Genomic DNA, 16123 nt, shown 5'->3' with positions numbered 1-16123 from the left:
ACATTTTTAGTACTTGTCATGAACTTCAAGTTTTGTAAAAAAAAAAAAAACAACTGATATAAAATATAATCAAGGATTTTTCATGACATTCACAGCAGCCTTCTTCTCTACTAAATTAATATGGTCACTTTCTTATCAAAAAGTGAATTTCCAAGTCTATCTCACATGATCATGATCACAGTTCATAAGGTACCTATGCAATGGGAATCAAAAATGAAACTGAGGGACTATAACAGTAGGACATTTGCCTTGTATGCAGACAACCGAAGTCCAATCCCTAGCATCCCCCATGTGGTCTGGAACCTGCCAGGAGTAATTTACTGAGTGCAGAATCAGGAATAATCCCAAAAACCAAATAATAAACCGAGTCAAAAGTTAACTACCTGATTTTCAACAAAAGCAATCAAACCTATTATAAAATCTGAACACACTTGGTTTTCTAATCTAGTACTGCTTTTTTCCCTCCTAAGATTACTTTAACTCAGTACAACCAAGGAAGACAAGGTGCTTCCATGAAGACTTTTATTTTTCTTCTTTACAGATTTATTTTGAGTATGCCTTATTTAGATGAAGAGAAAACAAAAGAATTGAAAAGCAGAGTATCCCTTTTATTATTATAATTTCTTCTTACATAACCTTTCCAACCTAGATTCAGGCAGCTGCTAACCACCTGTGTCTCCCATCAAAAGAAGGGTCCTGCACATTTTAACAGGCAAGAAAGGCTTTTTAAGAAATAAAATGGATCCATTACAATTTTTCAATTTGAGTACATTGGAAAGGAGATAAAGTAGAGAAAATGGTGCTTCAACCAACCAGACTAAAGACCTTAGTTAGGTTTAGTACTCTATTTTTACTCTGAACAGGTACAAAGGAGGTTCAAGTGCTCTTATATGGATGATATTCTACATATTGTTTAAACTTCCAGTAATCCTGGCCAGTGTTTAAGCTAACTCTGAAGCTAGTAAGTCTCTTAATGCGAAATGACTCTGGCAACCACAAATGGAAGTGCATCTAGAAACTAGACTTATTTCTCAATTACTTTTTAGAATTTAGAATTGCCAAATTCAAGATGGAGATATGAGGTGGGAAGATACAAAGCAACAGAACCTAAGATTAGGAATGCATATTTTTAAGATTAAAGAGCACATCAAAAAGTCAATGGAAAAATAGCCTGACGAGTAGAAAGAGTATTTAGTAGTTTTACTTACTCTATCCCTTTACTATGCTGGTATCCCTTTCTCAAAAGAAAACGAAATTAAGTTCATGAAAATTATTTTAAAACCTACTAAAAAGGCTAGAATTGTAGGCTAATGACAGAACAACTCTAAAGGGAGTGATAAATAAAAGTTATCTAGTTATTAGAACTATTTGCTTTTTGATGGGAAGATGAGTGTGATAGAGGTAAGAACACTTTCTATCTCAGTTTTTCTTAATGCAGTTTGTTTTTGTATAGGTAGCTGAACTAATGACTAACCACTGCAAATGTAATTTATAGGGAGGGGAATAAATTCGACAAGCCAGGGCTAAATGTGAGGTATAGATGCTAGCTAATTCAATAGCACAAAATGGACTTTTATTGGAGTGGAACAACTTGTTGTAGATCTAGTCAATCATTCCTTATAATATTGTCAAATTAACCCAACAAACCAAAGTCAACTCCAAATCCTTATTGTAGACAGGAAAGCTATACTTTTTGATTTTTACTCCAATTTCTCCCCCCACACTGGAGGGATGGCAAATCTGCAATCCTCTAAAAAGAAACAATAGTGCGTTTGACTTTCAATGTAGGTGTTTTACTCCCTATTTCTTGGAGTTCATCCACCGACACTAGTGGGTGTAAAGTAAGCCTCTTTCAGAAATGACATTTTGCTGTCCCGCTTTTTGGACCAAAAAATAAATCAAAAGAAAATGAACAAATTTTGCAGTTTTAGTGTTTGTGAAAAACAAGCTGTTCCTTATTTTGTCTCAGGAAAACTTCATTCTTTCCAGAAGCCATCATACATTTCTAACAATGAATAGGGTAAGCCTTTAATTCCAGTTTCTGAGATATAAAGAATAGAAATTGCCCTTCTAATGCCCCCCCAAAATGAGCAAAATAGATTTTTACATTTTTTGAGTTATAAGTTTGAACAAGTCTCTCCCAGGCATAATAAGCAACCCACCCATAAATCTATCTTAAGAAAAATGAAGCAGCAATATCTTATGAATTTCAGGTGACAGCCAAATCATAAACAAATGTCTTCCTTTTTTGTCAATTGAAGCCTTTCCTCTTCTGAGGTAATTAAAAGGAAAACAAAGCAGAGGCATTTGGGGGGGGACTTAAAACTGTTGACTCAGACCATTCCTTCACTAATAGCAGTAATCCTCACTAATTGGGCGTTGGAATGAACCAATGATAAAGCAAAGCAAAAACAAAAAGTAAAAGGACAAAACAAAAAAAGTAGGGTCACTAAGATCTGCGATGGGATCTAAACCAAAAATAAGTTCACCAGAGAAAATCTTTTATATGTTATCCAGACCCTGAACAAACAACCCTTCTCACCCCCATAAAATCCCTAAATCTCAATGCTCAGAGAACTCAGAGCACTAAATACCACAAACCTAACATCCTTTGCTAAAAAGGCTTCCAAAAAAAAAAAGAACACTAGACTACTGTAGTGATTTTGTTAGTGCTGAGGACCAGCTTTCTTTAAAGGCCACTGGAGAGATATGATTTGAGAGGCTGGTTATGCTTCTTCAACCCTATATTTTGCCTTCAAAAGTACTTCTTATGGAAATGACAGAATAACTGAATATTCTCCCAGCCCCACAAAATAATAGCAACGAAGACAAAAAAAAAAGTCAAATAATCAAATTACTTTCCATTAATAAATAAGGAATCTCAGGTTCCACAACACAAAACACACATGTTCAAAGTGCAAATTTCTGTCTTTAGTCTGGGACTTGTCTCACTGATACAGAGCCCTGTCCATGGTCACAAAGACCAGGTAGGGAGCAGCCCCCTCTATGGTGGGAGCCTGTTTCCGAGCAAGTGAGCACCATTGAGAACCGTTATGGAAAAGTTGGAGCAGGGTGAGGGGGGCAAGTGCAGGGGTCAGAGAGGAGAAAGGTGGTCCCCATGTATCCTCCTTTTCCCAAACTCAATGGGTAGTCAAGGAAAAGAGGGTAAGAGACATGTGCTGTTTTACCAGCTCACCTTGCTAAGGGGCCCTAAAGTGCCAAGTCAAGCTGCCAGCCTCCAGAGATTAGAACTGTATGATACTTTGGGGGTTAGGTATGCTGCAATGGATAGAAGCCAGACCATAGGGCAGCAGTAAAGGAGAAGGGGCCGAGAGTCCAGGAATATACTAGTAAGAGTTAAAAGCTGATCCCGAGCACATAAGTTACATGTCGGAAAAGGGAATTTGCTGAGGAGCAGAAGTCTGCTCAGCTGGAATTGCATATAAGGAGAATCGTCACTAAGAACTGCTTTTTTTTCACCTACCTTTCTGGTAAAGGCAACATCAATTTTATAGAGGGGACGACAGAGGGAGAAGACGGCTGGATGTATGTGTGTGTACTGTGATCCACAATGGAAAGAGCAGGCCCTTCAGTTATTTTACTAGATATTAAATGCTTTAAATTTTTTTTTGTCCTTTTTATCTTTAAATACAAAGTCAGAGCTGTCCCAGTGCCCAAAGTCTTCCTTTCCACTAAGGTCCAGTAGAGTCTGAGTCTTCAATCAGAACCTCTGTGGTAGCACCGAGTATGTCCGAGTTCATGACCAGCCCTTCAGTGGCCCCGCTGCTGCCGCTTCCCACGAAGATCTTCCCGTCGGCCATCAGGCTCACCCGTTCTGCCCCACTACAGTATGACTTTGACATTCCTTCAGCTTCTAGCAGCAGGCACTCTCCAGAGGTGGAATTTCCCAAGGACTCGGGAAGAAGAGGAAGACCCTGACCGTCTGCAGGTTGTGTCAGGGACTCTGGGGTAGTGCCCAATATATCTGTGCTGGTGATGAGGGCGCCTGCATTGGCAGCCAGAGCTTCAGCAATCAGCACCTCAGGGTGGCTTTTTGCTTTGTGAGCCACTACACTGTCCTTCTTCTCAAATTTTTTGCCACAGATATTGCAAGAGAACTGATAAAAGGAGTCTGCATCATGCTTCTTCATGTGCCAATTAAGGGATGCCTTTTGCCGACAAGTAAATCCACAGATTTCGCATCTAAAGAGTAAAAAAGGAAATGGCTGATCAAATACAAAGAGAGAGAAAAAGAGAGAACTCTTAATCAGGGTTATGGCAAGAAGTTAGAGCTTGGATTTCCCCATGACAATAATAATGAACAACCAATAAAATAAGTGAAAAGTTACATGCTTTTTGTAAAAACTTAACAAGAGTTCATATAGGCAAGCTAATCTTATTCCACTGGGTTCCTTCCTGTATGAGAGACAAGGGAAGCAGAGAGAAGAAAAAAGCTACTAAATAATAGCTTAACCAGTCAATATACTTGTTAAAACTTGGTAAAAGTAAAGAGCAGCGGCAAGTGAAATATTTATAGAGTTAAACCCCTGACCAGGGTCTCAGAGCCTCTCCCTTAGACATTTACCATACAAAAAATACTCACTGTAACGGCTTCTCGCCAGTGTGAATCATGCGGTGCACCGCCAAATTGTGGGAACTCTTGAAGGCTCGAGCACAATATTCACAGATGTAATCTCTTTGATCTAAGGAAAAGCACAGCTGTGGTTAGTGCGTCATTTAAAATTCCTCTATGTTTTTTTTTTCTTCTAGCTTCTATTAAGTGGATGGATGATCCACAGGTTTATTTAAAAGTAAGATCAATTAGTGTTCTCAACATATAAACATTTGGGTCAACATTATTTAATACATAAGTTTTCATCTTAAGTCCTTTTTACCATTGGTATAGATCTAAAATGGAAGAATTTTATCTTTTCACTTACTTTTATAAGAAGTAAATAACTAAATTTTTCATGGATTTTATTCCTTGAAACGTCCAATCCTAAGTGTCAAACACACATTAATACATGTTTACAGAATTTGGCATTCAAAATACACACAACGATCATCACTTCACCATTCTGAGAAGGGGCTATACAAATACACTACTGAGAAAAATGAAAACTGGTCCAGTCTTATGAAAAACCCTATAAAGCTTACTACAAAATATATGAAGGTATTGGGGGGAGGGAAAGTAAGAGGGATTTGGGTTATAACCAGCGATGCTCAAGAGCTACCTCCGACCCCCACTCTGCTCCTAGGAACTCACTTCTGATGGTGCTTGGGGAACACTAGGAATGCTAGCAATCGAGCATCACATGCAAGGCAAGCGCCTCACTTGCTGTCACATCTCTCTGGCTTGTTTTCTCAAAAGAGTAAGAAAAGATCTAGCCTAAGCAATTCCCTTCTAAGGATCTATACTAAGAACACAAAAACACAAATCCAAAACTATATATGCACTTCTACAACCAATGCAGCATTCTTTACCGATAGTTATTATGGAGTGAACCTGAGCGAAGTACCCAAGGATGGATAACTGAATAAAGATGTAATACATACACAATGCAATAGGACTTAGCTACTAAAAAGGATGTTATCCTGCCATTTGTGGTAAATGAATGCAAATAAATGGGATCATGTTTAAGTGAAATATAAAGACTCAAAGCAAAAAACAAAGCTAAACTACAACCAATTCTTGAATTCTGAGTGCAAAACTATTACTAGAGGGAGAAAGGATGGAGAAATGGCAACACCCATTAGGAAGTAAGAGCAGAGTTAACTCTCTCTAAATAAAGTGTATTGTAAAGACAGTAAGATGAAGAGCTTAGTTCAAAGCCTCATGTTATGAAAATCTATGCTATTGTTGCAGATCCTGTGCAAAAACCAACACTTTGTCATCTTGTTTCTTCTTTATAACTGATACTGGTAACTGGTACCACTGCTATTTTTTCAAGTGAGAAAAAAAATACTAGCCTAACTAATAAATAAAGGTCTCACATGCATTCAAAAGGTAGATCCAACCTACTCCTATTACTGACCTATTAGCTCATTCCAGAGATTGTCTGTGAAATTTTAATCTATTCTGTAATATGCATTCATTATGAAGACAATTATAAGTACTTAAAATGTAAGAGACTAATATTTGGATGTTTTCTTCTAATTTTTGTTCATATTTAAGTCACAAAAGCTATCATCTACTAGAAGCAAAGGGGATTCTCTTGAAAACTAGCTGTGTGACTTAAGGAAATTACTGTTGTTAACTTCTTAGTTGTAAAAGCAAATTAAACCAAGGAAATTTGGTGATGTTAGATAATCAGTAATATGTGTAAATAGTGTAGCAGATGTAGAAAAGATGCTCAATAAAAGATTTCAACATCTTAATTACATTCTTTTTTCTTTTTGGTTTTTGGGCCACATCGGGCTATGCTCAGGGGTTACTCCTGGCTATCTGCTCAGAAATAGCGCCTGGCAGGCACGGGGGACTATAGGGGACCCCGTGGGACACCGGGATTCGAACCAACCACCTTAGGTCCTGGATCGGCTGCTTGCAAGGCAAACACCGCTGTGCTATCTCTCCGGCCCCAACATCTTAATTTCTTAAAGAAGTTTAAACTTTTAAAAGCCTACTGCGAGGCTAGAGCTGTACTACAGCCAAGATAGGGTGTTTGTCTTCAATATTGCCAACCCAGGTTTGATCCCAGGCATGCCACATGGTCTCCCAAGCCCTGTCAAAAGTGATCCAACAGTGCTTCCCAATAAAAATTATTCTTTTTTTTTTCACTTGTAAATTTTTACTATCTTCTGACTTCATTGTAAAACATCTTTCCCCAACACTTGACTCTTTAACAACACATTGCATTTAGTTTCTTGGTAATCATTTTAATTTAAAAAACTACCTGTATGATGTTTGGCATGCCGCAGAAGTTGCTTCTGGAGCCTGAAGAGTCGGCCACAGGAAGGATGGGGGCACACATATTTCTTCTTTAGCAAATGCTGATATTTAATGTGATGCTGAATCCAAAAAAAAGGAAAAAAATGAAGATTTCTATTAATGGAAAACCAAATGTAGTTCAAGGACAGAGGCAGTATACTCAAATTAATAAAACTTAAATCCATGGAGGATGGATATTAAGAAGAGGTTGAGGTACTTACCATGCACTCTACTGACCCTATTTGATCTCCAGCACTGTTTATGGTTCCCTGAGCATTTCAAGGGGTGATCCCTGGGCTCTGCAGAACCAGAACTAAATGTTGAGCACTGGCAGGTGTGGCCCCAAACAAAAAGAAAACTAAGTAAAAAGCGAAGATTTTAGGGTATTGGGCCAGAGAAGTAGCTCAAGTACATGTAATGGGTTTGATCCCTGGCACCACATGCCATCCTCACCAGCACCACCATATGTGTGGTGCTAACACCAGAAGTATGGCTCATTACATCTACTTTTTTTTTTTTTTTTTTTTGGGCCACACCCGGCAGTGCTCAGGGGTTACTCCTGATGTGGCTGCCCACATCTACTTTTTTATTTATGTGCTAGGGATAGATCAAAGGAGAAAACACATACTATGAATCACAAAGCTAGATTCCAATCTGGGTCTGTTAACTCACTTTCCAGCATGACTTCAGCATATATACCATTTTCAATTCTCATGTAAAAAAACTAAAATGCTGTTTCATGGTCTCTAGAGATCAACACTGCTAACATTTCCTATAGTTAATGGCACATAGTAAAAAAAGAAGTCACTGCCATTATTGTAAAAGTAGCAAATAAGGGCCCGGATAGATGGCACAGCGGCGTTTGCCTTGCAAGCAGCCGATCCAGGACCAAAGGTGGTTGGTTCGAATCCCGGTGTCCCATATGGTCCCCCGTGCCTGCCAGGAGCTATTTCTGAGCAGACAGCCAGGAGTAACACCTGAGCAATGCCGGGTGTGGCCCAAAAACAAAAACAAAAAAAACAAAACAAAAAAAAAAAAAGTAGCAAATAAGATGTCTCATACTTGCTGCAAAATAAGATGAAACAGGCATTTTTCTTAAACCAATTTTCTCTCTGTCTGAAGGACCCCTCAAAAGATGTAGTTTTCCTTTTTTGGGAGGGGGCATCCCAAACTATACTAAAGGGGTAAGGGACCACATATAGCTATTTCTGGCCCAGTAATATGGGCCTGATGGTTCAGTAAATAGGCCCACCAATGCTAAGAGCAAGCATGATTATATCTGGTAGTGCTCTGGGGCCATGCAGTGTCAGGAACTTTGTGTATCCCCCTCTGAATCATTATCTCAGCTTCTCTTTATACTCGTTTTTGGATCACATCTGGCAATGCTTGAGGACCATGTGCACTGGGGTTCACACCTGAGCCTCCTATATGTAAATCTCAAAGCATTAAAATATTTCTCTGGCCTTCTTCCTTAAAACACACACACACACACACACACACAACCACTCAAAAGGTGACAAGAATAGTTCAAAGGGCTGGAGCGCATATCTACCGGCATGCACCATAGACACAATCCCTGTCATCACTTGGTCCCCTAACACTGCTCAGAACAATATTCTGAGCACCATTCCAGGAATTGTTTATTAGTACTTCGTGTGTGTGTGTGTGTGTGTGCGCGCGCACGCGCACAGACACTCAACTCAACTATTCATGTAAGAAAAACACCCTAAAAACAAAAATTTTAAATCTTTATCTTAGGAATTAGGGAGACAGTATGAGAGCCTGAGCCTTGCCATGTGGCTGAGCCCAGGTTCAATTCCAGGGACTAATTGGCCTCCTGAGCATAGCCTGGAGGCTCCTGGCAACACAGAGCCTAAGTAGCCCTGCATTCTTGATCATCCTGAGCACTTCTTAGGAGCACTTTTCCTCCCTAAAAACCCTTTAGAATAAGTATTAAAAGAAAAAAATCACTTCATCTGTTGATTTTAAAAAAATCATACACATTAAAATAAAATCTTATCTGTGTCTCAGTCTATTGTTACAATTACTTCTTGTGGGGCCGGCCAGGTGGCGCTAGAGGTAAGGGTTCTGCCTTGCAAGCGCTAGCCAAGGATCAGGACCACGGTTCGATCCCCCAGTGTCCCATATGGTCCCCCCAAGCCAGGGGCAATTTCTGAGCGCTTAGCCAGGAGTAACCAACCCCTAAGCATCAAACGGGTGTGGCCCGAAAAAACAAAAAAAAAACAAAAACAAAACAAAACAACAATTACTTCTTGTATCAGATGTAGTTATATCCCAATGAGATGAGAATACGGCAAGTTATAAGAAATTCTCTACTTGAGAACTTCATGGTCTTACTTATTTAAAAGACAAAAAACCCTCCACAGACTGAAGGTTAAGATTTTTCTGTGTTTTATGTTAATGAGTGAAGGGATATCATTTCACTGAGGACCATCTCTTTAATTACGAGAATTAGTAACGGAGTTTAACCTAAAAAGATGAACTTATGTAACAGCTTCACTAACCTGCAAATAGCGAGGGTGAGCAAGAACAGTTCCACACCCTTCCATCTCACAACGGACATACTGGATTGGAGGCTTTTTCCTATTAACAACAGGTAGAAGAGAAGTTAGCAAATAAAGGAGGCTGCATGGTAACTCTAAACTGCAACTGTATAATAGGGAACAGTATTTTCACAGTACAAAGAAAAAAAACGTTTAATTGTACACAGAGGAATAGGAAAAGGCCCAATGCCCCATTTCCTTCCTCTGCTACTAATCACCCCAGTTCCACATCTCCTGGAGGTCACATCAGCATATGCAAATTTCATCTGATAGCCCAGAACAACAATAAATCAGATGAGAAAGTTGTCTGGAAGCTCAGTGAGCAAAGACTAACACAGAAAGAAGGACAAGAAGATCAGTAAATCCCCAACAACTTTAGTAACAGCACTATCAAATCTATAGTACCAAGCAATATAAAAGGAAATTATTTTGTGCCGGCAAAAGGGGCATGTTAGGTCAGTATTTTTCAACCATTCGGTGCAAAGGCACTCTTTTTCATAAAACAAAACAAAAAAAAAAAAAATGAGGCACACCATCGTTAGAAAATGTTAAATAAAAAAAATTATTTTATAATTATTTTATTATGAAATAATAAAAATAATGATTGGTCTATTTGTGAGCCGAAGCCGCACATTATGGGTAAAATTGGAATTTTTCCCATAGCACATTAGTTGAAAAACGCTTTGTTAGGTGCATGTGTGGAGAAATAAGGCCACACACATTGGTGGTTGAAAATGGCTGAAACAACAGCTATGAACTACTTTATAAATCAGTGTTTAAATAAAAGTTCCAACATAACACAGAATGTTATGAGGTTTAACATATGTAATTATGTAGTTGCCCGAGACACAGGATGTAACACAATAAAAATACAAATCACCTCCTTTTCGGTAAACGAGGACTTTTGTCATCTTTTCTCCTTCTTCCTCTCCTATAATTAAAGAACAAAATAATGTCATGCATTCTGAATTGAAGCTTACAAAATAGAGGGTAATTAAAGACATATTTAGGAAAACAGAAAGCAGGTGATGTAAACACAGGATAAATCAATTATTTCAATCCATTTCACTTTCAACTACATATTGGTCCCAGGCAAAATAAAGACCTCTCACAAATTGGATACTTATAGACAATTTTTAAGATTACTACTTCAGGAGGCCGGAGAGACAGCCTGGAGGTAAGACGTTTGCCTTTCAGGCAGAAGGACAGTGGTTCGAATCCCAGCATCCCATATGGCATCCCGAGCCTGCCAGGGGTGATTTCTGAGCTTGGAGCCAGGAGTAACCCCTGAGCGCTGCTGTGTGTGACCCAAAAACCAAAATCCAAAAAAAAAAAAAAAAATGATTACTACTTCAGGAACTATTTCAGTGAAGTTAGTCACCTTAGGAAATAAGTCTTACATACCAAAAGCCATTTATTTCTGTTGTGAAATGAAATGCCAGACAGCTTTTATACCTGATTAAAGTTATAGCATTATTCAACCTAATGCTCTTCTTTTGAGGATTCACATTTGCCAATCCTTTTTCTTTGGCTATCTCTACTTCTTTTGCTCTGCACTACCTCTCCAGTTGGATTACACTTAAAATTTCTCAAGTTTCAAAAAAGTCTAGTCAATGAAATGATGAACTCCCTGCAGCAGTACTGTAATTATACACATAGCACATACCATGCTAAGATTCACCCCCCACAAGTTTGCTAAAAAGCCAGATACAATCTTTACGTGAAGCTGTTCCTTCTTTTTATATATTTTGCATATGCCTTAACTACAGTGTCTGTCTGGTTCCCCTCTTCCTTTTTTAAACAAATGTGTCACTATTACTAGGTAAAATCAATTAAAAATGTTGTAATGATTAGGTGCTAGTGACATTTAACCTGCTTCCCTTTTCCACCCTTTTTCAATTGGCTCCCCAACTTGCTGACTGCTTTGAGTGATTTGCCAACTACTCACTTTCTAGGAGGTTCCTCATCCTCCCTAATTTCATTATCTTCTTCTTTCACTTCTACCTCAACTTCCACTTTAATTTCTTTCTTCTCTTTCTCTTCTTTTACTTTCCCTGATTTTCTTCGTGGCTTTGGGTTTTCCCTGAAAACACAAAAAGACTTCAATAATATCTTTTCAAAGAAAATCATGTCAGCAGGGTAAACCATTCACTCATTCACTATAAAATTATAATCGTCAGCTCAGGAAATGTGATTTCCACAAAGCTACTATATATTCAAAACTGCTGGATATCCTTTGAGTCTAATGACGCTCTAGAATCAAATCTCAAGAGAATTGCAGAAGGAGACAAAAAAGTGAAAAATTCTAAGTATCCACTCAATCCATAGTAAAACAGATATCATAATTTGGATATGAGGAAAATAAAGTCCATAAATGGAAAAGAGGGGTTGTATGTGGAAAAGCTAGAACTGTAAAAGAAATTCACAGTCAAAATTACATTACGTCTTTACCCATCACCTTGTTAACAGGAAAAAAATGCTCCTCTAATTTTTCACTGATGGGCCTGGAGTAAAATTGAGACATGCCTTTCTAAGTGGGGCTTGTAGGTTTCATCTCTTGGGTCATCTTTGAATGGAATTTCCTCTTCACTAATTAACATCTCTTCTTCTTCTTCCTCCTCCTCCTCACTACTAAAAAAACAAAAACAAAGTTAAGGTATTATAGTTTTATAATATATAAGCATTATATTCGATGAATCTATTCAGTACCTTATTTAGAATGTCCCAACATGTACAGTGAGGTATCTATAATTTTGAGTTGCTATATCCTAACAAATGAAACTAAAACTATGAGTCCTAGATGTTACCACTCTAGTAAATAAAGTGGTGAGTTTTCAGAGTTAAAGTTAAAAACACTTGCTTTATTATACAATATCCAGTAAACTGCTGTTATAACTTCAAAAAAGGTGCGCGCGCGCGCGCTCCCTCACACTCACAGTAACAGAAGATGCTGACTAAATGTCAACATTTTACTTCTAACACATTCTGTTACCAGAATGCAAAAGGTAAAGGCATGGTTTCTAAATTTCATATCTAAAAATTACATGATTAAGTGCCAATTAAAAGTTGAATCTAAATTGAATATAAATTCAAAACCTGAAATTATCTATATCTTAATCTTTAGTATAAAGTGCAAGTTTTGAATCCTCTAAGTTGCTCTTGCTCTATGTTTCCCAGAGTTTCAAGATGAAACATTTCTTACCTAATGGCGCCTGGAGACTGATGTTCTTCTGGAACATCTAGAAAAATAAATCCCCATAAACAATTTATCTACAGAGATAGGCATTTTTCTCTGCAGCCAAAAAATTCAAGCCAAATTCTTACTTGGAGGTAATTACACAAAAATAAAGTATTTAAAAAGCACTTCAAAATAAAGAAAGAACCCTTTCTTATAACCACCATAGATACCCCATTCATGAAAGTTAAGCTGTTGGCTAATTTTCAACATTATAATAAAAAGTAACACATGCACTGACTAGGTACATGGTGCCCGAGGACATTACCCAAATCTCTTTTGAGATGTGAACATGCATGCTTTCATGATGGTTGTGTACTGGGGCTCTCTCTTGAGCTACTTTATTATTCTTTTCCTCTCCACCCCCCTTCTTCAGTACCTCCAAATAAAGCCTGTTTTTTAACGTACACAGCAAATACCCTGACTGAAACCCAAATTCAAACATGTTTGTAATCATGGTGCTTAAAGATATTATTAAAAACTAAAACAAAACAAACACACACCCCCAAATAAAACACTCTACCACATGAAAAAATACTTAAGAGGTACTTAGTAAACAGACTTTGTATTTGTAATGTACCATAATCAAGCTGATCTGTATTTGGTTCGGACTTGCAGATGAACTGCAACGAACCAGTCTTGGACCTAGAGCTCCGAGTGTTCTCTGTGTCGCGATGCCGGGAGACAGATGTCCTGCTACTACTGCGCCAGCCTCGACTAGGTCTAGATGCAGCAATGGAAACTTCCTGAGAGAAGGTAGAATCTTCTTCCTCTTTCTCTTCTTTTGGATCTACAAAAAACATATAACACATGTTCTAAGTTTACAATGAATAATCATGTCTATAGATCTATTACTACAAATAGTCAAAAAGGGAACTGGGCTATGCTCCACCAGGTTATACTTGGAAGCTGTTTTCAGAATGGAGCCAAAGGTAGGTTTCAGAGTTGCTGAAGTGGTTGTTCCCCCATAAGTACCACAAGATATGAAATCCCTAAACCACTGCCACTGGATAAGGCCTCCAAACAAAACAGTAATTTACACAGTATCATCACTCTAGAAGAATTATTACCAATTCTACCAATTCTAGAAGAATTATTTTGTCTTGTCTTAAAAAAGGGGGGGGGGCTCAGAGAAGTACATTAAATTGTTGCTAATAATTAAACCATTTTCTAAAGCTAATCAATATATGAAGAGTCAGGCTCAAACAGATCATTATTTTTCTGTTAACAAAACCACCAAACCTCAAAATTCAAATGTACTTAGGCCCTGGGTTTAATCTCTGGTACAACCAATATGAGACATACAGCTTCTATCTGAGCTGTATAAATATCCAGCATTTTTACTACAAATATTAGGTTTGGAGATTGAAACTTTGACTACATGAACAGAGAAACTCTTTTATAAGGCAAATCCCATTACAAACAAAGTCAAATAAGCCCAACAGAAAACTTTCAGCTCAGTAAATATATTTAGCTTTCAAACATAGGAACAAAAACAACAGAGCTCAATCCACTCACAAAAAGGTAAAATGTAAATAAAAGTATGATATCACTATTTCCCTGTTACATTGGTAATAATTTGAATGTTTGACAACATTTGGCAAGGTTTTGTGTGCTGGCAAAACATCTGTAAAAAATTTGACAAAACAATTATCAAAATTCTAAATGTCTGTTTAATGTTATAATTTTCATGTTAGACTAGAAATTTGGGTTACCAAAATACAGTCATACTTAACAAAATGTCTTCTGTATAGAGCTTATCATTATGATATTTTCAGTAGTGAAAAAAAAAAACTAATAAGGAGGGGATGAAACTAATTACTAATTTGGACCATTTATATCATCATCAAAGGCAATCAATTGGAACCTACTCCATGACATTATATAAAAAATAAAACTTATTATATGGACACTATGTTGTGAGTGTGCATATATAATAAACATAGAAATAGATGTAATATCTCATATACAACAATAAATAAGGAGAAATTATTACCGCTCACCTCTGAGGAAGGTTCAAATATATCCAGCAATTTCACCTACTATATAAATATCTAACAATTTCACCTAGTTTACCATTTACCAGTCTGTGATTTCCCCTAGTACACTAGTATATCAGTAAACATAAGGCCTATGTACAAACCTCTAGGAAAATAAAAGGAACTCAGAGACCATTTTAATGTAACATGTTAAAATATTTAAAAATGAAAACATCTTAACAACCACAAAACTAAACTACATTAGCTATATAATACTATTTCCAACGTATTTTCCTATACATATGCACACAGAGGACGAATGTAGCTACCATTTTTTTTTAAATATTTGAAAAATAACATCCTCCTCTATGCCCTATGGAACAGAAGGCAATGCTTTCATTTTAACACTACTACTTCACAATACATGAATATATAAAAAGGTAATTAAATTAGTCTGAAAGGTAAGGACAGTGTGAACTTCTAAAAAGCAGACATCACTATTAAATCAGACATACTTTCTTCCAGTTTTCCACTCTTTGGCCCTTCTCATTTCTATCTGAGCTATATATATTTCCAAGTATTGTTAGTATCAAAAGGTAGGTGGCAGAGTGATAAGGCATCTGCCTAGCCAGCTCTAGCCTAGGACAGACTGCGGTTCAATCTAGTCTAAGTAATTTTGTATTGTAAAACTAAAGACCAATTGTTTACTATCACAAAGCCAGAATAGACAACTATCTATTTCTAAAAACTGGATCCTGAATCTACTGATCAAGGACTTTTACAATTAGGTCAAGGATGCTTTTAAGATAATTTCTTGAGGATCATAAAGTACTACAATTTAAAAACCCTTCATAAAGTACTACAATTTTAAATAATAGAGAGTCATTCACTCAATCCAACTACACTAATTTGAACTTTAAACCTTCTTCATAAACTCCTTTCCTCGATGATGATAGGACTCTATTAGCCTTTATCTCTTCATATGAATAGCCAGTTTTGGAAAAATTGTATGCGACCTTGATAATTTAATGATCACTGCTTATCCTTGTAAAGAAAGCATAAGATCCTATTTACTAAATGCTACCTACCATTCCTAAAAACTCTAGTCCCTAAAGATAATGTACAATCAGAAAATAAGTCACCAAAAATTTCCCTCAACAGAAACACACACATACCTCTTCTAGAAACAACTTTAAAATATTCTGGGGGAAATAACAACAAAATTTTTTTTTAAAAAAAGGGCAACATTAAACAGACATTTTCAGTAATTTCTGGGGCTGAAGCAATCATACAGCAATTGTTCTACACGTGGTTGAGCCTGTTTACATCCCCAGCATCCCACATGGTCCCCCCAAAGCCTACCATGAGCCAAGAGTAACTCTGACCCCTAGAACTATTAGATATAACCCTCAAATAA

The 16123-nt window shown here is 37.2% G+C and overlaps 1 protein-coding gene across 1 annotated transcript in view; it reads right to left on the bottom strand.

The window, feature by feature from the left end:
* Positions 1–508: 508 nt before the first annotated feature.
* Positions 509–16123, bottom strand: part of ZFP91 (ZFP91 zinc finger protein, atypical E3 ubiquitin ligase) — a 29138-nt gene continuing 13523 nt past the window's right edge. Inside the window, exons 3-11 of the mRNA XM_049779648.1 lie at positions 13308–13517; positions 12695–12731; positions 12019–12123; positions 11441–11575; positions 10373–10423; positions 9454–9532; positions 6894–7008; positions 4604–4703; positions 509–4203 (exon numbers count right to left, since the gene is read on the bottom strand). Coding sequence (XP_049635605.1) covers positions 3693–4203; positions 4604–4703; positions 6894–7008; positions 9454–9532; positions 10373–10423; positions 11441–11575; positions 12019–12123; positions 12695–12731; positions 13308–13517 — 1343 coding nt within the window. The 3' untranslated portion in view covers positions 509–3692. The remainder of the gene's footprint in view (positions 4204–4603; positions 4704–6893; positions 7009–9453; positions 9533–10372; positions 10424–11440; positions 11576–12018; positions 12124–12694; positions 12732–13307; positions 13518–16123) is intronic.

Source organism: Suncus etruscus, chromosome 9 (genome assembly GCF_024139225.1).
Source record: "Suncus etruscus isolate mSunEtr1 chromosome 9, mSunEtr1.pri.cur, whole genome shotgun sequence".
NCBI classification, from domain to species: domain Eukaryota; kingdom Metazoa; phylum Chordata; class Mammalia; order Eulipotyphla; family Soricidae; genus Suncus; species Suncus etruscus.
Note: the sequence above shows the minus strand (reverse complement) of the source record. Positions and strands in the feature narration are given on the sequence as shown.